This window comes from Panthera onca, chromosome C1 (genome assembly GCF_046562875.1).
Source record: "Panthera onca isolate mPanOnc1 chromosome C1, mPanOnc1 haplotype 2, whole genome shotgun sequence".
Classification (NCBI taxonomy): Eukaryota; Metazoa; Chordata; class Mammalia; order Carnivora; family Felidae; genus Panthera; species Panthera onca.
In genome coordinates this window covers 157,065,700-157,090,219 of record NC_138346.1, presented here as the reverse complement: position 1 = coordinate 157,090,219, position 24,520 = coordinate 157,065,700, and the positions used below count along the sequence as shown (strand labels likewise).

Below are 24,520 nucleotides of genomic sequence, written 5' to 3'. Positions count from 1 at the left end.
TACCTTGTAGAAATTTCTCTATTACACTTATAGAAAAATGTACTTTAAATAGTATTTATTATATCAATTTAATGAAAACTCACATAAATGACTTTACTTGCGGTTTTTAGGTACAGTTTTCAAATTATCATGACATTTCTAATTATCATTAATTACCCCTGGGAGAATCATAATATTCTAATAATTTTATAGCCACATCCCAAAATTGATGTCAATTATGAAGGATATTGCTGGCAAAGAACTCATGACCCTGTACTTTACCAGGTTTATTCCCCCCCCCCCCCCCCCACACACACACAATAAAATCTATATAGTTTCACACTAACAATACCATATTGGAATGAGTGTCCTAAGAGACTGATAGGCTACAACAATAAGCTAATATTTACAAGACAATGACTGCTAAGATTAAAACACAATGAAATTAGCAGAGAGCCTGAAATAGAGTTTAAAAAAAATCAACTACATGAGTTAAGTATGGAAAGGCCAAACTAACAATAATTCCTGTCAATGAGCAATATGTGAGGCATGGCTGATAAAAATGTAAACCAAACTATATAAACAGTGCTACAGAGTATACCAAAAAAGATGGTAACACTCCCACTGTATCTTTTGTACTGGAGGAGAGACGTCAGTATGGCTGCCATGAGTTTTACTTGGCATGCTCTTAAAAAAGGTATTGATGGGGCAGCTGGGTGGCTCAGTCAGTTAAGTGTCCGACTTCGGCTCAGGTCAAGACTTCATGGTTCATGAGTTTGAGCCCCGCCATCAGGCTCTGTGCTGACAGCTTGGAGCTTGGAGCCTGCTTAGGATTCTGTGTCTCCCTCTTTCTCTGCCCCTCCTCAGCTCATTCTCTGTTTCTCTCTCAAAAATAAATAAACATTAAAAAAAAAAAGGCACTGATAAAGTTGCTCATTTTTATATATATTATCCCTAATCCTCACAATAACTCAGAAGGGAGAGAGTAGATCACCCTTTAAGAGATAAAAATATCTGAGTTTCAGAGAGATTAAGTAATGTGCCTAAAGGCAAAAGCAGATAATTAAACCAGAATTTGAATGCAAGTCCATTCACCTCCATACTCTTTCTACTGCATCAGGTTGCCTTAAAGGTTCCTTCTAGCACTAGGATGTACAACTTAGCAACACTTCATCTGTAGAATACTTGAAAACCAGGCAACAAGGCATACCATGATTTCAATAAAAACGGCAATTTCTGAAATGGGACTACAGATTTATATTACTAATATAAATGTCTTCTGCCTCTTGCTTTACCTACTAGCTACAACCCTGAAGTGTTATATATAAATCAATTTTAAAAGTATTGAATCCAAAAACAAATAATCCAGTGAAGAAATGGGCAGAAAACATGAATAGACACTTCTCTAAAGAAGACATCCAGATGGCCAACAGACACATGAAAAGATGCTCAACATCACTCCTCATCAGGGAAATACAAATCAAAACCACACTCAGATATCACCTCACGCCAGTCAGAGTGGCCAAAATGAACAAATCAGGAGACTATAGATGCTGGCGAGGATGTGGAGAAACATGAACCCTCTTGTACTGTTGGTGGGAATGCAAACTGGTGCAGCCACTCTGCAAAACAGTGTGGAGGTTCCTCAAAAAATTAAAAATAGACCTACCCTATGACCCAGCAGTAGCACTGCTAGGAATTTACCCAAGGGATACAGGAGTACTGATGCATAGGGGCACTTGTACCCCAATGTTTATAGCAGCACTCTCAACAATAGCCAAATTATGGAAAGAGCCTAAATGTCCATCAACTGATGAATGGATAAAGAAATTGTGGTTTATATACACAATGGAGTACTACATGGCAATGAGAAAGAACGAAATATGGCCCTTTGTAGCAACATGGATAGAACTGGAGAGTGTGATGCTAAGTGAAATAAGCCATACAGAGAAAGACAGATACCATATGTTTTCACTCTTATGTGGATCCTGAGAAACTTGACAGAAACCCATGGGGGAGGGGAAGGAAAAAAAAAAGAGAGTGGTTAGAGTGGGAGAGCGCCAAAGCATAAGAGACTCTCAAAAACTGAAAACAAACTGAGGGTTGATGGGGGGGGGGGGGGAGGGAGAGGAGAGGGGGGTGATGGGCATTGAGGAGAGCATCTTTTGGGATGAGCACTGGGTGTTGTATGGAAACCAATTTGACAATAAATTTCACATATTAAAAACAACAACAACAAAAATAGTATTGAATCCAGGGGTGCCTTGGTGGCTCAGTCAGTTAAGTGTCCTACTTCAGCTCAGGTCATGATCTCATGGTGAATCTGTGCCCTGTGTCAGGCTCTGTGTTGACAGCTCACAGCTTGGATGGAGCCTCCTTCGGATTCTGTGTCTCCATCTCTCTCTTCCCTTCCCTTGCTCATGCTCTGGCTCTCTCTCAAAAATAAACATATATTTTAAAAAATATTAAATCCAGGAAGGCCTGGGTGGCTCAGTTGGTTAAATGTCCGACTTCAGCTCAGGTCATGATATCACAGTTCTTGAGTTCAAGACCCACACTGGGCTCTGTGCTGACAGCTCAGACCCTGGAGCCTGCTTCAGATTCTGTGTTTCTCTCTCTCTCTCTCTCTCTCTCTCTCTCTCTCTCTCTGTCCCTTCCCCCTGATGCTCTATCTCCCTCAAAAATAAACATTAAAAAAAATCATAAAAATATTGAATCCAGTTTTCCCCACTGACAAATTATAAATGAAAACTGCTCTATCTCTATTACTAATTAATCACAAATAATCTTCACACACCTTAAGATTTTATGAACCTTCAATTTTTTGATTATGTATTAATAATATGCTAAAATATGCCAGAAGAGTAGCAATTCAAAAAGATTTTGTATTTACCTATTTTTTTAAAATTCCATATTATTACATTTATTAAAGCAAAACAACTTACATATAGAGAAAAGTTTTTATCATCCTTTTTTAAACTGAAAATTCAACATGAAAAGTCTATTTCTCCTGTCACTGATCTGAAGAAACAAATATCACAATTTATTTGAAGATACAAACTACCTCTTCAGCATTAAAAAAAAAAAAAAAAAAAATGAGTGTTCCATATGTACAAACATGTAATTCTACTGCCATCTTCTGGTTAAACACAATTTCCCAATTCTTTGTAGTACTCCAAATAAGAAACTTCCAGATATAAAAATAAGTACTTTCTAATACTAGATTAATAAAAGAAAAATAGATAATTTTTGCAAGTGGCCAAAATATGTCATAAATAGAATTCTAGCAGTTTTTATTGGTATATGTGATATGTTCTGTCAGTAATGTTGAACAATTATTAAGCACTTTACTATATTTGAGCTCAGAATCAAGAGCTCAAAGGAAAATAAAAATTAAGTCTCTTAATAACCTTATAAAATGAAGTTATTATTCCCATTGACAGGTAAGGGAGCTGAGAATTGAAGAAGTCATGTGGTTTGTCTAAGGTACACAGCTAGTAAAAGGCAGAGGCTCTAAAGTCAGGAGCTGACTGATTCTAATGATGTGTCTTTTATTATGCTATGATATCCTCCATAATGTCAGATAACAGACATTAAGTTGATTTAACTAAAGCTTAATTCACTGGAATTGAGCAACAAAATATCATCATTTGTAAGGAGACCAAGTGAGTCACAGAACATAGAATCAAAGAGTTAAACCTTAAAGTTCACACAATCTACTTTCCCATATAATTCAGAACTTAATTGCTTAATAGTTTAAGTTCTAATGTTCTATTTTATAAAAAATACCATATCATTTTTAACTTTATTTTCAATTTACAACTTTTAGTTCTATATATTTCGCATTTAAATTAAAATTAACTTTGCTTTGATCAGTTTTAAAAATTAGTAACACTACTTGGAAATTAGTATCTCTAGGAAACATAATATTTACTAATTTTTACTCAGGGAAATTTTTTTAAAAATTTCTTTTTTTTTTTTTTTTATTTAAAAAAAATTTTTTTTTTAATGTTCATTTATTTTTGAGACAGAGACAGAGCATGAACGGGGGAGGGTCAGAGAGAGGGAGACACAGAATCAGAAACAAGCTCCAGGCTCTGAGCTGTCAGCACAAGGCCCGACGCCGGGCTTGAACTCACGGACCGCGAGATCATGACCTGAGCCGAAGTCGGCCCCTTAACCGACTGAGCCACCCAAGCGCCCCTTTAAAAATTTCTTTTACGTTCATTTATTTTTGAGAGAGAGCGTGAGCAGGGGAGGGGCAGAGAGGGAGGGAGACACAGAATCTGAAGCAGGCTCCAGGCTCTGAGCTGTCAGCACAGAGCCCAGACGTAGGGTTCAAATTCACGAATGTGAGATCATGACCTGAGCTGAAGTTGGAAGCTTAACCTACTGAGCTACCCAGGTACCCCAGGGAAGTTTTACTTATACAAAGGGATATAATACTATATTCTGCTATATACTATTTACATACACTGATTTCTTGAAAGTCATAAACCAACTCAGTGAATGTTTTTGCTTAATTGTAGGTAGTGAATTAAACTGCTTTAAAAAACCTGCCCATAAAATTATCAGCACATTTGAAACTATAACAATAAACTATAACAATAAAAACTTTAATGAATGCAAACTGACAAGGCTAATTATCAGTTTTGTCTTTATAAATCAAATAATCACATCTAATTTATGCTCTCAAATTCCACTTTAATAAGTTCCTGAATGACTATAGTTACTAACAGTTACAAATAACAATATAAAATAAATGGCCAAATAAGATGCTCAGGATAATACAGAATTATATTGGTGACTAAATTAATCACTTAAAAAAGCACAGTAGTATGTAGAATAGTGGAGGAGAAATCCTATCAATTATCGCTTGAATGACATTGGTGAATCTCTGGTTCATAAACTTTCATAATCATTTTATAATCTACCATGAGCAATATTCAGTGAAGTATTTCATCACAAAGTTTCATATTCCTCAGTCCATTTTGTCCAACTCCAAAACAGATGTTTCTACTAAATATGTATACTTAAATTTTTATTTGATTTCCTAGTAAACACTATAGAGACTAGAATTCATATACTCAATGATATAAGAAATTCTATAGTAGGTCCTTTACATTTCCATATAAACTGTGGAATCAGTTTGTAAATCTCTACAAAAAAAGCCTGCTGGGATTTTGACTGGGTTTGAGTTGATCAACATTTAGATTCAGTGCGACCCCAGAATATAGTCACAATATAAACATTTACTGCACTTCCATAGTTGAGTAACAAATAAAGTATAAACTTTTAAAATATCACTTAAAACAGCATCAAAACCAAAAATAGCTAGGAATAAATTTAATAAAAAGTGTAGAGGACACCTACAGAGAAAACTTAAGCAATGCAGACATTATAGGAAAATTATAGAAATTATAGGAATTCTAAATAAATGTAGAGATATGTTCATGAACCAGAGGATTCAATATTGTTAAGGTATCCATACTCATCAAATTAACATGGAGTTGATCCAATCCCAATCAAAATCTCAGCAGGTTTTTTTTTTAATTTTTATTTTTTGTTTTTATAAATTGACAAACTGATTCTAAAGTTTCTATGGAAACACAAAGGATCTAGAATAGTCAAAATAACCTCGAAAAACTGATTTGTAGGGTTTATACAAACTAATGTCAAAACTTACTATAAAGCTAAAATAACAGTATAATGCTGTTACGTGTAAACAGATATATAGTTCAAGACAACAGAATAGAGTCTAGAAATAGACCCACATATATGGTGGTCATGTGATTTTTTACAAAAGTGCCAACATAATCCAATAAGGTTTCGATCTTTTCAATACACAGTGCTGGAATAACTAGGTATCTATATGGAAAAAAAATGAACCTCAAACCCTACTTACCACTATACTCTAAACTTAAAAGTAAATCATAGCTTAATGAAAGCTAAAACTATAAAACTCCTAGAAGAAAATAAAGGAAAGTCTTTGTGACCTTGTGTGAGATAAAGAATCCTTGCACAAAGGACATTAAGCATAAAGAAAATATTGATAGATGAACTTCATCAACATTAAATCTCCTACTTTTCAACAGACATTAAGGATAGGAGAGGCAAGCCAAAGACTAAGAAAAATATTTGCAGTACATATATCTGACAAAGAACTAGTATGTAAAATATATAAAGAAATCTTATAATTAAGAAGAAAGCAAACCCAATTTTTCAAAAATGAGCAAAGGCTTGAATAGATGTTTCATGAAAAATGAATTAACAAGCACATGAAATAATGCTGAACATCCTCAGTCATCAGGGATATACAAAGTAAAATCATAATGGTATTACTACACACCTACTGGAAGAGCTAAAATTAAATAGATAATACCACATATAATTAAGAATATTGAACTACCTTTGTGGGAATGCAAAACGGTATAGTGATGGCGCTCCTGAGTGGCTCAGACGGTTAAGCATCTGACTTTGGCTCAGGTCAAGATGTCACAGTCTGTGAGTTAAGTGCAGAACCCGCTTGGGATCCCCTGCCCCCCCTCTTTCTGCCCCTTCTCCTCCCCCATTTGCAATGGCATGTGTGTGCTCTCTCTCTCAAAAATAAATAGACATTAAAAAAAATTTTTTAATGGTACAGTGACTAATGGAAAATAGTTCAGAAGCTTCTTACAAAGTTAAACCTACATTTTATATGAACCAACAAACCTACTCTTGAGTGTTTATTCAAGTAAAATGAAAACTTATGTTTGTATGTAACTGTTTACAGTGGATTTATAATTGCCAAAAAATGGTGGGCACAAACAAATATCCTTCAGTTGGTGAATGGATAACCTGCATCTCATGCATCTGTAGTTTGTGTTCTTTTTTATTGCTGAGTAGCATATAGCAATAAAAAGAACACAAAACGACTGATACATGTGACAATAGAGATGAATCTGAAATGCATTATGCTAATAAAAGAAGCCAAACTCAAAAGGGTATAAAGTATGATTCCATCTATATGACATTTTGGAAAAGGTAAAACCATGGGGACAGAAAACAGATCAGTGGTTTCCAGGGATACTGGTAAGAGACTGGACAGAAAGGGGCATAAGGAAATTTCTTGTGGTGATGGTTGAGCATGGTGATTATCCAGTTGTATGCATTTGTGAAAATTCCGAACTATATACTAAAAAGGGTGATTTTACTGTAAATAAATTATACCTCAATTTTAAAGACTCAAAACAACTGGACAAACTATAGTTGTACACAACATAAACGAACTCCAAAACATAATGTTAGCAAAAGAATCAAAACATAATGTTTAGGGATACATACTTAGGTAATATAAAATGAAAAGCAAGAAAGTAAATTCTGTAAAAGTTAGTATAGTGGTTAATTTTGATGAGGAGGGAGAGGGCAGAGATTGGGAAGGGCACAAGGGTTGGGAGCTTCCAGTGTACCAGCATTGTTCAATTGTTCCGGTGATTACACGAGTAGTTGTTTTGTGATAATTCACTGAGCTTTCATTTCATTTCATTTCATTTCATTTATTTTATTATTTTATTTTATTTAATTATTTATTTAGAGCAAGCTAGAGAGGGAGCATGAGTGGAGGAGAGCCAGAGAGAGAGGGAGAGAGAGGATTCCAAGCTGATAGCATGGAGCCTGATGCAGGGTTTGATCCCATGACACTGGGATGCTGACCTGAGCTGAAAACAAGAGTTGGACATTTAACTGACTGAGCCACCCAGGTATTCCTATATTTTATACCCTTTAAAAAGAAAGCAAGCCAAGTAGTTCAGGGTAAATTATAGGAGAATTATAGGAGAATAAAATAAGAAGATATATTTCTTAGAAGTATAAGGCTTTCCTAGATTCCTATCTTGGCTCTACCATTTGTTTGACCTTAGGCAGGCTTCTTAACCTTTCTCAGCCTCAGTTTACTCATCTACAAAATGAAAAAATGCCTCATGAAGTTATCATGTGGATTAAAAAAAGATTAATATAAATACGCCTCAGGATATCTACCTAGCTCCCAAGACCCTTTTTGGGGGTTCATCTTGTAAACATGAGGTGGTCTCCCAAGCAGCCACGATTTTGTGTTGTATGATCCCACTATTGCCCACCTCGACCCAGGGTGGATATCTGACCCATGCTGGGCTAATCATGAAGCCCTCTGGGGAGCTTAGAATCGGAAACGAGCAACTATATTCTCTGTCTGGGCGTTATCATCAACAGAAGACATACAAATCTCCACAGCAGTGGTGTACACATATTTTATCCCCTACGTGGCCAGAGCAGAAGAGAAAGAAAAGACTAAAACAATGGTGAGATGGAGAGAGTGCTGCCTGTGTTTCTGACTGATATCTGGTTCCTGTTTCCACTCCCTTCTGGGGGTCAGTCCTTAGGTTCCATAAAACACAGAATATCTGTATAACAAATGTCCTTTAAAAAAATGTAGCTCAGGTTGGATTCTATTATTACAACTCAACGGTCCTAGCTAATGTGATCATATAAAGCATTAAGCACATAGAAAGGGCTTAAAATATGATGACTATGGCAGCAACTGTCTGAACTTTGATCTATGTGAGGTGGGGACTTCCTTAACAAGCCCTTGGAAAAAGCCTACTCTGGTGTCCAAAACACAGACTGACCTTGAGGAGGCTGTATCTTACCCTTCTGTTGGAGGTCTGTAAGGAATCTGTAAGAAAACAGTCCTGTCTCAAATTTCCTGCTAAGCCCAAAAAAATTTCAATTGCTGAAGATTGCTTCAAAAAGAAAGAAATTCTAGTATAATAGGATAAAATTACAACAAAATAGCATTCACAAATAGAATCAAGTGCCTAAATTTAAAGCCTAAAGCAGAAGTCAGACTAGGTGAGTTTTCATCTAACTAACCAGGATAAAAGATGAGCATTTGCAATTAATATTGTCCTGGATTCCATTTTTTCTTGGTCAATGCCTACTGAATTTAGAACTTCTATGTTTTGTAACACTAAAACATGTCTATCTTTTGACATCCACAAGCTGGAGACTATTTTCCCTATACAGTGAGGACACAAAACTGGTATTCTGAGCTAACACAGACGTATTACTAGATTCTAAAAAGTCCAACTCTTTCAGGAGGGCAGGCTATTGTCTCCATACTCATCAAAAGTCAACCTGTGTATACTCAGATGAAGCAGTTTAGAATCAAGTTATATAAGCCACACTTAATGCAGTCAGTCCTTATTTTATATCATTTTTTTACAAATAATTTAATCACATAATTACTAAGACACAAGCAGAAACAAGGTGTTGTTACTAACTTTATGATTATACTCAATATCTATTTCAAAAGACACATAACAATAATTTCATACAGCTACTACAGCCAATTTTAGGTACTAAGATTCTCCATTATAGCTGTTTACTCTAGCATACTTATATGCAAAATATGAAATATGAATCAATTCTGTTGTTTCCCAGCATGTAGAAAGTAATAACTTAAAAGCATAACTGCCAATTTTAATAACTAACAGTGACTATATTGATATTTTTAACCTAAGATCTGAAAAAATACATACACATCCTAACCCATAATTTCCTTAATAAAATATTTTTTGTGATATCTAACCTCTCATGAATATACTCTTCTCTAAACAAATATCTGATTGCCATTCATATTTATATAAATACTACCTACATACAATGAGATAATATTTGTAGCATCCATTTCAAAATTCCTGACGCATGTTGGAAATTTAATTCTCCTAATTGGATAACATATACCAATTATCATGAAACCATTTGTACATAATATTCAAAATAAAATTTATTTATAAACACTAGAGGGTGCTGTAATTCAACAATGCCCGGTGCCTGGCTTTGAGGCTCAAAATTTTCTCCTCGATTAAAGATAAATTAAGATAATTTTCAGCACCAACAATTTCTGCTCTTGAACTAATACACAAAGATAATTTATGAGCCAAAATTCCATTCCTCCAAAACATATAATGAGACTTAGTAGATTCCATTGAAATCATTTTTTATTGTATACTTATTGCATATTTAATATTGTGTTAAGTGGAGAAAATAGAAAATTAGTAAAGGAAAAAGTATAAAGATGGTCCTTGCCTTTACAATGAATTAATGCAATGTTCAGATGGTTAAGAGATGGTGTATCTTATAATTTCATAGGCTTAAATTCAAGGAAAATTACAAAATGAATTTGGTAAAAGACATTTCAATTTTAGCTGCTAAGTGTTAAGATATAATTTAGCTGTTTTACAAAAGTAATGTGAAATTTAGTATTTCAAATAAGTAGGGGCACCTGGGTGGCTCAGTCAGTTAAATATCCAACTCTTGATTTCAGCTCAGGTCATGATCTCACAGTTCATGAGTTCAAGCCCTCCATCAGGCTCTGTGCTGACAGTACAAAGTCTACCTGGGATTCTCTCTCCCTCTCTCTAAATAAACATTAAAAAAATACAATAACAAATAAAAATGCTGTAGAATATCATCTGATCTCTTAAAAAATATTTTTAGGCCAATAAGCTATAGGAAATTGGAAAAGACCTAAGGCTTTGAATATCCAAAATAGGAAATAATTAACAATAATATCAATTTTAAATCTTCAAACATTCATTTTGTAATTTTTAAACTTATTCCTAAAACATTCATAAGCTCAATTACAAGTCTTTGAAATTTTCAAAGTTGAGAGTAATTTATGTTGCCAGTTAGCAATCCAGAAAAGTTCTCAGAAGTATGAGTTTCCAATAGACAGCATTAGACAATCACAAATAACAAAGTTAAATGCCTAGTAAAATATATCATCCATATATTTCAAGAAATGGTTATTAACTGAGACACTATTTAATCCTAACAAAGCATTTTTCCTTTGAAAATGTTTACAGGGGAAAAAAAAATGAAATGTTATAAATATTTCTAAAGTTCGCATACCCCAAGTCAACCCATTTCTCTCACTCTCTCTCTCCGGTCTGTGCGCTCACACACGCATACATACACACCTACACGTGTGTGCAGGCATGTATACTCACCGCACACTCACACATCATCTACTCCCCAAGAGAGGGTGTATATCCCTATCTCCCTCATTCCTTTCCCTAATGAATTACCAAGAGCCCCCAAATAAATCCAAAACCGTGGCACCTGTTGATGAGACAGTCCCTCCAAATTTACAATAGTTCCAGATAAATTGTTTCAGATTAACATAATGTAACACTAGAGAAAAACCAGAGATACCACTGAACCAGGCTCACAAACCACCCAGACTCTAGGAATCAAAATACATGGCAGAGAGAGAAGTAGCCTTACTGCTGGAGCCCAAAGAAATTCTGAACATGGAAATGATTATTTAAAGTTTGTATTTGGCTCCTATGTTCTTTTGGTGCTCGCTTCCCCTTTTTATGTTTATCTGCCTTATACCTGCCGGATTCCTTGGGCCCTTATTACACCCAGCTGCCAACTTTCCTATTCAGTGTCACATCATGTAACAAACACTTTCTATTGCAACAGGTGAAAGCATACACACTCATTAGCGTGGTAATGTTTGAAAAGTTCACATACCTGCCCTTTCATGAAGGTTTTCTGAAACCTTTTTTATGCACACCTCCACTAAAGAAAAGTAATGGCTCTAAGAAAGTCAGTTACGAGGAAAGTTTTAGTCCTTTTGAGCCAGTCTCAAATTGCTACTATGAACATTGTATTTTGGAGCTAACGACACAATCCTAATCATGATCTTAGCTTCTCCCTAATATTAATAGCTTTTGCTCATAAGCCTGAAAACTATAGGGCCTACATAAAGTGAAGAATGGGTAGAAATGTGTAGTTTATTTACAAACACCAACTTTCATTTCTCACTACTATGGAACATCATGTTACATAAAGATTTATGAGTTGTAAGACTAGTATATTCTAATAAAATAATAATTCAAGATGAATACCTGCTTTCCATGTTTCCTAAATCTGGTTGCAGACGAATAGTCTCTGTTGTAATTTCCACTTTCCGCACACTTCCAAAAAAATCAGTTATCAGGACATTTTTAGGATCCCTTTGAAAAAGATCAGTGCGATGTCCAGGGGTAGATACACATAGACTTTTGGGACAGACCTGAAACTGAAAAAGATATATGTAACAATAAATACACACATATACATACAGCATTTATTAAATCAGTAACACAGTATAGTAGACTGTTCTGTATTTTTAAAGCTCTCCCAACCTGAAGAAGCTACTGATTCTAAAGATTAAAGTTTCATTGCTATGGTAGTACATGACATTCTAAGAAAGCTATACAGCAGACATTAGAACAAGTTATAAAAAGGGAAGCTGGCTAGGGAGGGAAAAAAAACATTCAGTTTTTTTGAATCATATGCTACCAAATATATTTCGGACCTTAAATTTACTGAGAACTCACATGTAACACTACAAGAAACATTGTGGGTTTTTTGTAACTACATTCGTCTCAGTGGGGTGCTCTTCCAGAATGTTTTATTATTTTTTTTTTCTTTTAGAGAGAGAGAAAGTGCAGTGAGGGAGAGAGGGTAGGGAGAAAGAATTTTAAGCAGGCTCCATGCTCAGCTCGTAGACAAACATGTGGCTTGATTCCATGACCCTGGGATCATGATTTGAGCCAAAATCAAGAGTCAGACGCTCAACTGAGTAAGCCATCCAGGAGCCCCCAGAATGGTTTTTCAAACATTTTATAATCATGATGCTTCATTTAAAAAACAAAACAAAACTTTAAATTCAAATAAAATATTACACAGTAGCCCAAAATATAAAAGATGAAAGCAGAGCTGCTCTGGAAGGCAGGAAGTTGAAGTACAGACACCCCTACCCCCCCCCCCCCCCACTAGAGAGGCCCTTTGTTCTCCTGCTGTGTATAAATTCTATAAATTAAGTAACTTTCTTAGTTTATCCATAATGAAAATAAACTCAAGGCACATCCAGACACTCTGCTGCTCCAAAGAACAAAGCCTGAAAACCATGACTTCATCTCTACATTGATCTCACAATAATTTCTATGTTAACCTTACCCCTGATATTCCAGATCAGTGAATTACCAAGGATAGACATATAGTCATTCATTCACTCAGCAAAGGATAAAAAATGTCTACTACATATATTTCATACTGTTATCTTCCAAAAAGGATACAGAAGTTGATAGCCATGGCCCTATCCTCAAGCCTTTAAGCCACATCAGAGATGAATAAACATAACAAGGTAGAAAAAAAGGTGACAGATTCTGCTTCAGAAAAGGATAAACTTCTTATAGGTTGAGGATAAGAAAAAAGAGGGAGTGGGATTTAAGCTATTTTCTGAAGGGAAAGGTAGATTATAGATGGGAAATAGCATTCTTTTGTGGGAGTGGTGACACAAACGGATGGAGGCACAAGTGGGGAGGGAGGAAGCCAGGACTTTCCTGTGGTGGATGGAGTGTGGTGAGACTGATCCTGACAGCCACAAACACATAGGCCAGCCGACCTGTGACAGTACACATGTGCAGTCACATGAAGAAGGGAGCCCTTAGGTCCTCAGGCCAGGGACACTAGAGCCTGGCTGCTTGGTTTCTGTGCCAGCGTGTGACTCCTGCCCCAACACCAGCCTGCCATTTGCAACCCTGCCATTCCCGTGAGAGGGTGTACCATTCCTAGAGGTACTATAATACCAGGTCAATGAGAGCAGTGGATGGGGCAAGCTCTTGTTCCACCTCCCTGCTCCAAAAACCCATTTAATATACTGTCCTCGGATAGAAGATATAGTAGATACTAAACTGCTGAAAACAAATATTACACTCCATCTTAGCTGAAAGGCTGAGAAACAATGGGAAATAACTCTCTTACTAAAGGAGTGGCTGCAAAAATGTGTAGGGCAAATAACCTAGTTGGGCAGGAGCACAGGACATGTGAAGAAAACCATGACAGGCCTGCTGGTAAGGGCCTAGGGCCTACAGCATTTGCCCACCTGTGGAGACAAGACCACATGCAAAAGTAATCGCCAATGTGATGGGATATGGGTGGGGAAGGGCAGAGCAGCTAGAATTTAAGAAACAAAGTGATCTAAGCACTGTGCTAAGTAATTCGTAGATATTCTCATTTAAGCCCAACAATAACTTTGAGGTATATCAAAATTATTATCTCTACTTTAAACTACTAAAAGATTAAGTAATTTGCCTAGCATCACAATGCCTTCCTGGTTCAGGAAAGCAGGAAAAGGAAATACAAAGAGATCAGGACATAAATTAAGAAGCAGTGAAGGCAAAAGGGTGGGGAAAGTAAAATGCCAAACAGATTTCACAAGAAAGTAAAATGCCAAGCAGGAAGGATGATACAGATGAAAAGTTGCAGAAACAAAGTAAAAGATAAAACAAAATAGGGGCGCCTGGGTGGCTCGGTCGCTTAAGCGTCCGACTTCGGCTCAGGTCATGATCTCACGGTCCGTGAGTTCGAGCCCCGTGTCAGGCTCTGTGCTGACAGCTCAGAGCCTGGAGCCTGTTTCAGATTCTGTGTCTCCCTCTCTCTCTGCCCCTCCCCTGTTCATGTTCTGTCTCTCTCTGTCTCAAAAATAAATAAACGTTAAAAAAAAATTAAAAAAAAAAAAGATAAAACAAAATAAACAAAAATAAGATTGAAGTCCTATGTATACTGAAGGCATTCCTGTATGAGCAACTTGGTGGGCTTTATTAAGTACCAGCAGAAGAAAGCAGGAAAAGCACAGTGGAATGAGCTTGGGGAACAAGATAAAAAGTAGTTATCTTCTTTGCTGCTAAAATCATTGTACTTCACTTTCTTTGAAGTTATTCCTTCCTTCAAGAAAATTTTATCATATCCTTCTGGTTTCCTTAGCCTTACCAACATTCACTTTTCATAATCTCCTTCACTTACAGAATCTCCACACTCTAACCAGATTATAAAACTGTCAAAGACAAGGATGATGACATATTCCAACTTTTGTGCCTCTGCATGTATTCCATTTTCCTGGAATATGCTATACTTCTCTGCTTCCAAACCTGAAAGTCTCTCTCTTCCAAGAAAAATTTTAATGACCAATCCCACTGGATTTAAAGGAATCATACAAATGTGCATTGTTGTCATATCTTTTCACTCATTCAGAATATTCACTGAAAATCTATAAATACACTAGGTACTATAATTAAGTTCTGGGGGTAATAAGATACATAAAGCATGGTTCTTATACTGCTTATTTAAGAAGCTGAAAGCCTCGAAGGAACGTCACAAATATAAACAATTACAGAGAAATATTAAAAGCAAAAGTATCTTAAAGGTACATAGCAAGAATTAGATGTTCACAGAGGACAGAAGATTACCTGGAGGATCCAGAGACTTGAGATAATAGGCGTCACTCTATAAATGTGCTTTGCAACAGTTACCAATGACACTAAAAATTTTTAAGGGGCTAAGCACAATGTCTTCTAATTTTGCTGCTCCTGAAGCACCTGATATAGTACACTCTGAATACGGCTGATACCCAACACATTTAATCCAACAGAATAGGTATTAGTTCACAACATCTGGAGACATGCCAATTCACTATAATATTTAACTTCAAGGAAATGGATCATTCTCACTGAACAAGATTAAAATAATCATTCAATTAAAAACATGGAAGTGGAAAACAAGATATTAGTGAGGAATGTTTATTAAAAACTACACACACACAAAAAATAAAAAAATAAAAACCACACAGCAACTGTGGGCAAAAGCAAACACACAAACAAAACAGGAGTTTCCTCAGTTTTTCCTGTATGATTTCAATGGAAGAAGTTATTATTTTTTAATTTTTTTCAACATTTATTTTATTTTATTTTATTATTATTTTTTTTAACGTTTATTTATTTTTGAGACAGAGAGAGACAGAGCATGAACGGGGGAGGGTCACAGAGAGAGGGAGACACAGAATCTGAAACAGTCTCCAGGCCCTGAGCTGTCAGCACAGAGCCCGACGCGGGGCTCGAACCCATGGACCGTGAGATCATGACCTGAGCCGAAGTCGGACGCTTAACCGACCGAGCCACCCAGGCGCCCCTCAATATTTATTTTAGAGAGACAGAGTATTTTTTTTTTTAAATCCATTAGACGTCTATTTGAAGTGTAAAGTGCATATATGGTAAACTTTTGAGACCGTGTCTCACATATTAAATAAAATATACAATGTATAATTAAAAATGGGAATAAACTTAGGGCACCTGGGTGGCTCAGTTGGTTGAGCACCCGACTTTGGCTCAGGTCACGATCTCGCAGTTTGTGAGTTCAAGCCCTGCGTCGGGCTCTGTGTTGACAGCTCAGAGCCTGGAGCCTGCTTCAGATTCTGTGTCTCCTCCTCTCTCTGCCCCTTCTATGCTCATGCTATGTGTTTCTCTGTCTCTCAATAATAAATAAACGTTAAGAAAAAAAACCTTTTTTAAATAAAAAATTTTTTTAAAAAAGGGAATAAACTTAACCACTATAGTAACTAGAATTTAGGTGACTATAGTTTTCTTATAAAGTAGCATTATAACAAGATTTAATTTCCAAATTCGTATTAAGATTTAACAGGCATCAAAATATATAACCTTCAAAACGTAAGAAATAGTTCTATGTTATCAAATATGATAGCTCACAACAGTGATTTTCAGAATTCTGCAGAACTTTTTTTTATCTTAGAGAGAGTGTGCATGAGTGGGAGAGAGGGGCAGAGGAAGAAAGAGAGAGAGACAATCTTAAGCAGGCTCCATACTCAGTGCAGAGCCTGACGTGGGCTTGATCCCATGACCCTGCGATCATGACAGGAGCCTAAATCGAGTCAGATGCTCAACAACTGAGCCACCCAGGAGCCTAGAACTTCTTTAATTAAAATAAAATTATCTAAATGGTAAGCCCCATCTACTTGGCTTCCCCTTCATTCTCCCTGCTCCACGAAGGCAGGGACAGTGTCTGCCTCTTTCACTAGGATATAGCCAGTGGCTGGCACTTAGCCAAAACTCAAAAAAATGTTTGTGAATAAAAGAACAAGTTATAAATTAATGAAAAAATAAGAGCAAAAGTCATTGATGCACAGTAATTATCCAGGCTAGAATTGTTTCAAGCTTTTTCTTTTGCTTACTTTCAAGAGCAACTTCAGAGTAGATCTAATTTAAGGGTACAATCAATATAGAAAAGTCAAGAAAAAAGATTGAACTAAATTCAAGAAGCCACATCAAAACACTGTACAAGAAGTTGTAGGGTGGACACAAATATGTAAGAGAAAATCCCTTTTCTCCAACATCTTATTACACTCAGTAAGTTCAGAAAAAGGCAGACTATGATAAGTGGTACAAAAGAGAAATCTCTGAAAAACTTTATTTATCTTACTTAAATCCAACAGGGAAGAATTATGGGGCTATTTCCTGAAGGAGGTAGAATCTGATTTGACTCCCAAAGAATAGACAGAATTTGAATAGGTGAATCTAAAAAAAGTACATTTCTGGTAGAGAAAAGAGCATGAGAAAATGAATGAAAACAAGAAAGCACCTCAAGGAATTTAGTTGACTTTAGTTGGACTAAAGCTTGAGGCCTCCTGTAGTAAAGACAGAGATATTACTGTAAAGGGAAATTCAAAACCATTTAAAAGGCTACCATTCAACATATGAAACAGTACCCCAGGAGTACGGGGAGTAAAGGACTTCACTTACCGCATTAAGCAGACCTATGTGCTATAATCAAATCAAGCAAATACTTACAAGGTCATTCATATTAGTTTGACTAGCTGGATTAATTTCTTCCAAAAATTCCAAGACATAAAATGTATATCTATCCATAAGGTGGACTCCAATTGCAGGATCAGGTTGATGCTATGAAAAAGCAAAGCATATACAACGGCATATTATTAAGCCATAAAAAAAATGAAATCTCGCCATTTATGGCAACATGGATGGATCTTTTTTTTTTTTTTTTTTTAACGTTTATTTATTTTTGAGACAGAGAGAGACAGAGCATGAACAGGGGAGGGGCAGAGAGAGAGGGAGACGCAGAATCCGAAACAGGCTCCAGGCTCTGAGCTGTCAGCACAGAGCCGGACGCGGGGCTCGAACTCACGGACCGTGAGATCATGACCTGAGCCGAAGTCGGCCACTCAACCGACTGAGCCACCCAGGCGCCCAACATGGATGGGTCTTAAGGGCATTATACTAAATGAAATATGTCAGAGAAAGACAAATACTATGTGATCTCACTTATACATGTAATCTAAAAACAACGACTAGAACAAAAACCAACCTTATAGATACAGAGAACAGATTGGCGGTTGCCAGATGAGAGGTGGGGGTAAGACCAAATGGGTGAAGGGAGCCAAAAGGACAAACTGCAGTTATAAATTTAATAAGACATGAGATGTAATGTACAGCATGGTGACTATTGTTAATAATACTGTATTGCAGATTTAAAAGTTGCTAAGAAAGTAAATCTTACAAGTTCTCATTACAAGGAAAAAAAATTCTGTATGTATGGTGATTTTTTTTTGTTTTTTTGTTTTTTGTTTTGGCATTGTGACATATGTTAACCAGCTCATTGTAGTGATTATAATATATACAAATATTAAATCATTATATTGTATACCTGAAACTAACATAATATTGTATGTCAATTATACTGCAATAATTTTTTTAAAGCAAAGCAGAAGAAAGAAGTATATGTCTAATCTCATCATTTTAAGAAAATGTTTTAAATGCAACAAAAATTTCCTTCTAAGGTGTTAAAAAGTCTGAGACTAAAAAAACCCAAATATATTCATAAAGCATACAAGTGATTTCCAAAATAGCAACATATTCCAAAGACAATGCAGTTCACAAATGGAAAGAATGCACCTACCGAGAGCGAATCTTCTCCCACTTGGCTACTAGCTAAAGCCATTATGTTAGGAGAATAAAATCGTTCGTACATGGATGCTCCTTGACAAGTATCAATAATAAAGAGCAGCTCATTGTAGCTGAAAGAAAAGTGGTAATATCTTTGACATGAATCATGCTGTTAATAATACATTGAGTAATATTTTTATAATACTTGCATAAGATGTTGAAGTCTTGAAATCATATCTTAGTCATTTCATTAAAAATTTGAGAGTTTTCAGTAGAATTCCCAGTACAAATTTGATATTAGAAATATCAAAGCTATAATCCTGTCCAGGGAAACTACCTCAACAGGGAGTAGTGGTTGGACCACAAAGTGGCTGCCTCAACTCTTTCCCCCTCCCTTATCTTGAATCCAAATGAATATTCAATTAAAAAACCAGTTATTTGGCACCCATGCTGTCCTAGAAAACGAGTCCAGGTTCAGGAAAAAATAAAAATATATGACTTAGTATACTCAAAAAGCTTAAAATCTAACTGGAAGAGAAACATATGAACATATAACTAAAGGGAATGTGTGGTAAGAGTTACAAATAGCTATTAGAGCCTACAGTAAGCCTCACACTAAGCTGGGGATACAGCAGTCCCTCCCTGCCTTCATAGAGCTTCAAGTCTAGCAAAATCAAATGCTCTAAGAGCATAGAGAAAGGAAGAGAGGGAACTGTAAAGAAAGGCAGGTCAGGGAAAGGTGATGTCTGTCATGGGCAAGGAAGGGTGAATTATTTTAACTAAAAAAGAAAGGAATAGCACATCCCAGGAGAGGAAAAAAGCTGTACTATGGCACCTAAATTTGAAAAAGTATAATTATTTGGGAAAAGGAGAACAGCACTATGTAGTTAACATTTACAATAAATTTGGGAAGATGGAGAAAATTAGTTTCAAAAATGTAGGGTAAGGTCAATCTATATTTTAAAATGCATTGCCTAGCTGGTGAAGGTAGGGAGCAGATAGAAACTTTTTTCAGAAGTTTTTCAGACACTGGATCTAGGTAAACAGCTAACATTGCACCTAGAAAAGAAAACAAGGAATCTTGTACCATAATATCTAAGCATGTGACAAAAGGAACAATTCATATGGCATATTTGTTCTGAGACAAAATCTGAGGAGGCCCCTGAAGCAGAAACATCTAAGGTTACGAGGGGCAGTATACTAGAACAATTCAGAGAGTCAGCCCTATGACTGGACTTTGGAATGAATTCTAGTGCTGGACTGACTACTTGTGTAAAGTCTAGCAAGTTACTTAATCTCTTTGTGCCTCAATTTACTCACGTGTGAAAACAGGAATAATAATAGTATCTACCTCATGGAGTTATCATTAAAACTAAATGAGACAGTACATATAAAACACAGTGCTTAGTACCTAGTATATATCCAATAAATGTAAGCTATGAATAAGATAAAACTAGTACCTAGCAAAAGTTTCCTCTTCAACACCTCCGTTCATTCTTCTTATGCATGTAATTCAATATTTACATTTAACATGTAGCACAGTTGTGTACATACACTAGATTTTAAACACTCTGAAGGCAGAGTAAGCATCACATTCCTGTCTGTGCCATGTGTTTAGAAGGTAACCCAGAAGTTTTTATTGAAGATAATCAAGTTAAAAGCACTTCTGCTGCTTTCTATTCTCTTACTTTCTTTGACAACTTTCAACTGGGGGGGGGGGGGGTGCTTACCATGGATTACTAACAACATACATATCATCCTTAATGTGAGTTGTTACAAATATTATATTAATCGTAATTTCAGCATTTTCTTCCAAAGAAGAAATAATGTACTGCTCTCATGTGGAGGGTCAGAGAATGTACAAAAAAGTAACAACAGGAAGCTGGAAAATAAATATATGTTCACAAACCCTGTACATAATGGGGAACTTGATTGTGGGACTCTTATTTCCTCCAAAAACAATGCTAAATATAACAGACAGCTAATCTTAAAAGGTTAACTTTTTTTTTAATACTCTTTAATGACACTGAGGTTTCTTTTAAAAATAATTCAGTTCAGTAGAAATAACAAACATAAACCTAAAAGAGTAGAAGAAACTATTAAAATAAATTAAAATCTCATAAAGTAAGATCTACAAATCCACTAACCATGGAAAAATTAGGTATTAATTTATCTTATGAAAAGTAATCATCTGCTAATTACCGTCTTTTTTGCCACATTTGCTCAAAAGCATCTGCAAGTTCTATGTTGGTAATTTCTTCAGAATCTTGAAATTTCAAGAAACCATTTCCACCATGTCCTTGTAGGAAGAGTTAAAAAGATCAAATATATGCATTTTTTAAAAAAATACAAACTGCATACATCCAGATACAAGCATTTACTTCACTCATGGCAGTATTTTAATAGCATTTGTTATTTTACACTCTAAAATTAAAAGTACTGTGAAAATGAAAAATTTAATTTTCTATTATACCAATTAAAAACAGAATAATGATACAGTGTGCAAAAAAATAGATCTATTATCTTTAAAAGTTCTCATCATTTTATCATATAAAAGCACATTTATACTTTTGCACTGGCTTCATTATTATGTCAGAAGTGAGTTTCCATAAATAAATTTCTCAAATACCAGGCAAATACTGTGGTGAGAAAGAGGTTGCAGACACTAGCTGGTGCCATAGTACGCTAGTTCTATTCACAGTGTATACCGGGAATGCTATTACTACCAGTAAGTGTCATTCCCACATAAAAATCAAAGTGTTTACTACCATCAACCACTGTCCCATGAGAGCTGACCAGAAGATTGTGACCTTTAGAATACAGGGATAGAGCCAGTCTGTCGGATTCAAATGCTAGCTTTGCCACTTAATGACTGTGTTAACTTAGGCAAATAACTTAAATCTTTCTATGTCTCTGTTTCTTTTGCTGTAAAGTAAGAAACATATCAGCACCATCATTAGCATGCCTATAAAGCTCCTTTGTGCAGCTTTTTAAAAGGTACTTCCCACAGGCCATCAAGGTAGAAAAACCTGTCTACGTCAGTGGCCCCTCAGAACACACTGCAGTCCTGTGAGCTCAAACTGGACCAAAACTAAATCAGAATTTTAGGAAAGACCTGAGTATTTGCATTCAAATAATCTTCATACACACTAAAATTTGAGACTCCATCAACAGGAAACCATTGTAAAGTTTCACACAAAGGAAGGACAGATTTGCTATTTTAATTAAATACTTTAGTAGGATGATTAACAGGAGACAAAACTGAAGACAAAGCGATAGCCAGGATCCTAAGTAAAAGGTAGTAAGTTTTTACCAGGGTAATAGTAAAAAAATAAATAAATAAATAAATAAATAGAGATCATAAACTGAGGGACAGTATATCATACTGTTTCCAAATATCATTTCAAGTTGTCCTATGAGAAAAGAGAACTACAAAACAAATGTTTAAATTTCTTTCCATGAAGATTCCTTCTTGAGAAGAGTTACAATATATTCTCTTACTAAATATTTAAATTCTGAAATTACCAGTCATATAAATAAGAATATTGCTCCTATCATCAGAAAGAAGACGTTTTGACCGAGGAGTACTAGGTGGGATCCTGCCAGTTAATACCCGTAAAAAATTCTCCACAGTCACCTGAAAAAAAAAAAAAAGAAGAAGAAGAAATCAAATGAAATAGAACTCAGGGAAACGTGATAATTTTTTTTAGTTTTCAAAAACATTCCTCTTTCTTTCTCTATGAATTACTCAGCATAAACTGAAAATAAAACACAAAAAGAAATATAACTCAATTAAATATATACCTTAAATATATACCTCAAAATTGACTTGCTTCCATTAAATACTAACAGCTAACAAAACTACCTTGGGGAAAAATCAGTTAATTAAATTTAAAACTTTAAATGCTATGCAAAATATTGCCCAAAAACTTAAAAATTATTTATCTTTTTTCAAAGGCAATTCTTTGGGAAGATACAAAATATAGAAACTTGTAAATAAATCTAACAACATTATAACTACTGCAGTTAATCTGTACAACTGCCTGGTGAATTGTATATAAAATTTGAAAGATAGGTCCATAATGAATCATAAAAATAAAGCCATAATGATAGTTCCATAAATAATCCCTAAATTATGTATCTTTGATTTTTTAATGCATTTTGTTACTTTAATTATGTTAAGGGTAACTTTAACATGTAAAAAATTCATCACACTTTAAGCCAGATTTCCTAACCTGAAATGTGTGGATCTCTAGGATTCTTTGAAAGCATATTTGAAGTTATATTACACAGATCTAAATTTAAAAAGCAGAAATTCTATCCAACTTTCTTGTTTGACCTTTCCTTAGATCATGAGTATGTAAATGTATATGTGTATGTATGTGTGTTCATGTGTGTATGTATATGTATGTGTATATAATGTTTGGTTTACATTTTTCCCAGAAGAGAGCAAAATGCTAAATGTTTTAATAAGAGTTCTTGTTGGCTAACAAGGAAGGGAAATTTTTGGTTTATATTTTATGACGACTAAATAAACAAGTAAAAAGTCGAATATTCATGCACATTTAATCACTGAACAAATATTCCCGAGTGCCTTCAAAGGGCTATAAGTACTGGCTAGGTATAAGATACATAAACAGGCCATGGCTTCAAAGAGCTTACAGGCTGGCAGGAGATAGAGTTGATATTTTAAAATTGCTTCAAACAGGTCTGGAGACACCAAAAATTGTGTCTTACTTTTGGTAGGCTTGGTAAAAGGGGAAGGATTAGTGAGGAAGACTTCATCAAAGCAGGCTTCAAATCTTAAACATATTCACTACCTATTAAATTTAAAATGAAGTTTCAAAGGGAAAAAATTATAGTATAATGTCATCTTTCAAATTTACATTTTGATTTTTAATCATCTATGGATAAAACACTGGAAGCATATTAAAAGTGATTACCTCTAGTGGAAATATGGGTGAGTTTTTTGTTAATCATTTTAATTTTTCCACAATTAATGTGTTTACTAAAAATACAAAGCTTGATATTTTAGGTCAAATATGAAACATGAACAATACATTTACTGTAAAAAAAAAAAAGTTGATACATGAAAACTCACTAAAATACTGTAACATAAAAGCTAAGATAAAGTTGTCCTATCCCAGATATATATATGAAATGTTCATACTGTATTAGTTTTACTCCTATGAACTGCAGAGACAGAATTATATCAATGCTTCAGTGACAGTTATATACAAAGTTTAAAGAAAAAGACTATTTTATTCTATCGCTATTTTAGAGCTTCAAAGTAATGATATCTACATTTCAAAAATGTTGCTAAATTAAACAACGTTACCTCATAACTTCTATAATCTACTTCCACATCATCTCCATACACATTTAGTTCCATATTCTTGTGACTAAACACTGTAGCTGGTTTGGGATTTCTAGGGTTGCATGCCATATCGTCTGCAAGCATCAGAACAATGTGACTAGGAAAAAAAAAAATTCCAGGAAATATGCTACTTAAATAAAACCAAAAAGTTAAAAGCAGATACATTTTATTTATATCATGAGGCAATTATGTTCATTCTTTTCATTAAAAATAACAAAAATAATTATTGAGTACATTTTTTAAAAGAAATTTTTAATTGTTTTCATATCCTTATGTAGTATAAACTTTAAAGAAGGGAATTTAGAACAATCTGGCATGAACTTATCCACAGAACCTGAAA

At 35.1% G+C, this 24,520-nt stretch overlaps 1 protein-coding gene and 1 non-coding gene across 2 annotated transcripts in view; both read right to left on the bottom strand.

Moving 5' to 3' along the window:
• The window catches only part of PIGK (phosphatidylinositol glycan anchor biosynthesis class K), a 123,264-nt gene that overhangs the window by 60,378 nt on the left and 38,366 nt on the right, over positions 1–24,520 (bottom strand). Inside the window, exons 4-9 of the mRNA XM_078451772.2 lie at positions 24,142–24,277; positions 22,329–22,440; positions 21,006–21,102; positions 18,817–18,934; positions 17,691–17,801; positions 11,913–12,085 (exon numbers count right to left, since the gene is read on the bottom strand). Of these exons, the coding sequence (XP_078307898.1) occupies positions 11,913–12,085; positions 17,691–17,801; positions 18,817–18,934; positions 21,006–21,102; positions 22,329–22,440; positions 24,142–24,277 (747 nt within the window). The remainder of the gene's footprint in view (positions 1–11,912; positions 12,086–17,690; positions 17,802–18,816; positions 18,935–21,005; positions 21,103–22,328; positions 22,441–24,141; positions 24,278–24,520) is intronic.
• LOC132674139 (U2 spliceosomal RNA) lies at positions 13,607–13,797 on the bottom strand. The gene has a single exon (XR_009608444.1). It is a non-coding gene; the product is annotated as a U2 spliceosomal RNA (small nuclear RNA).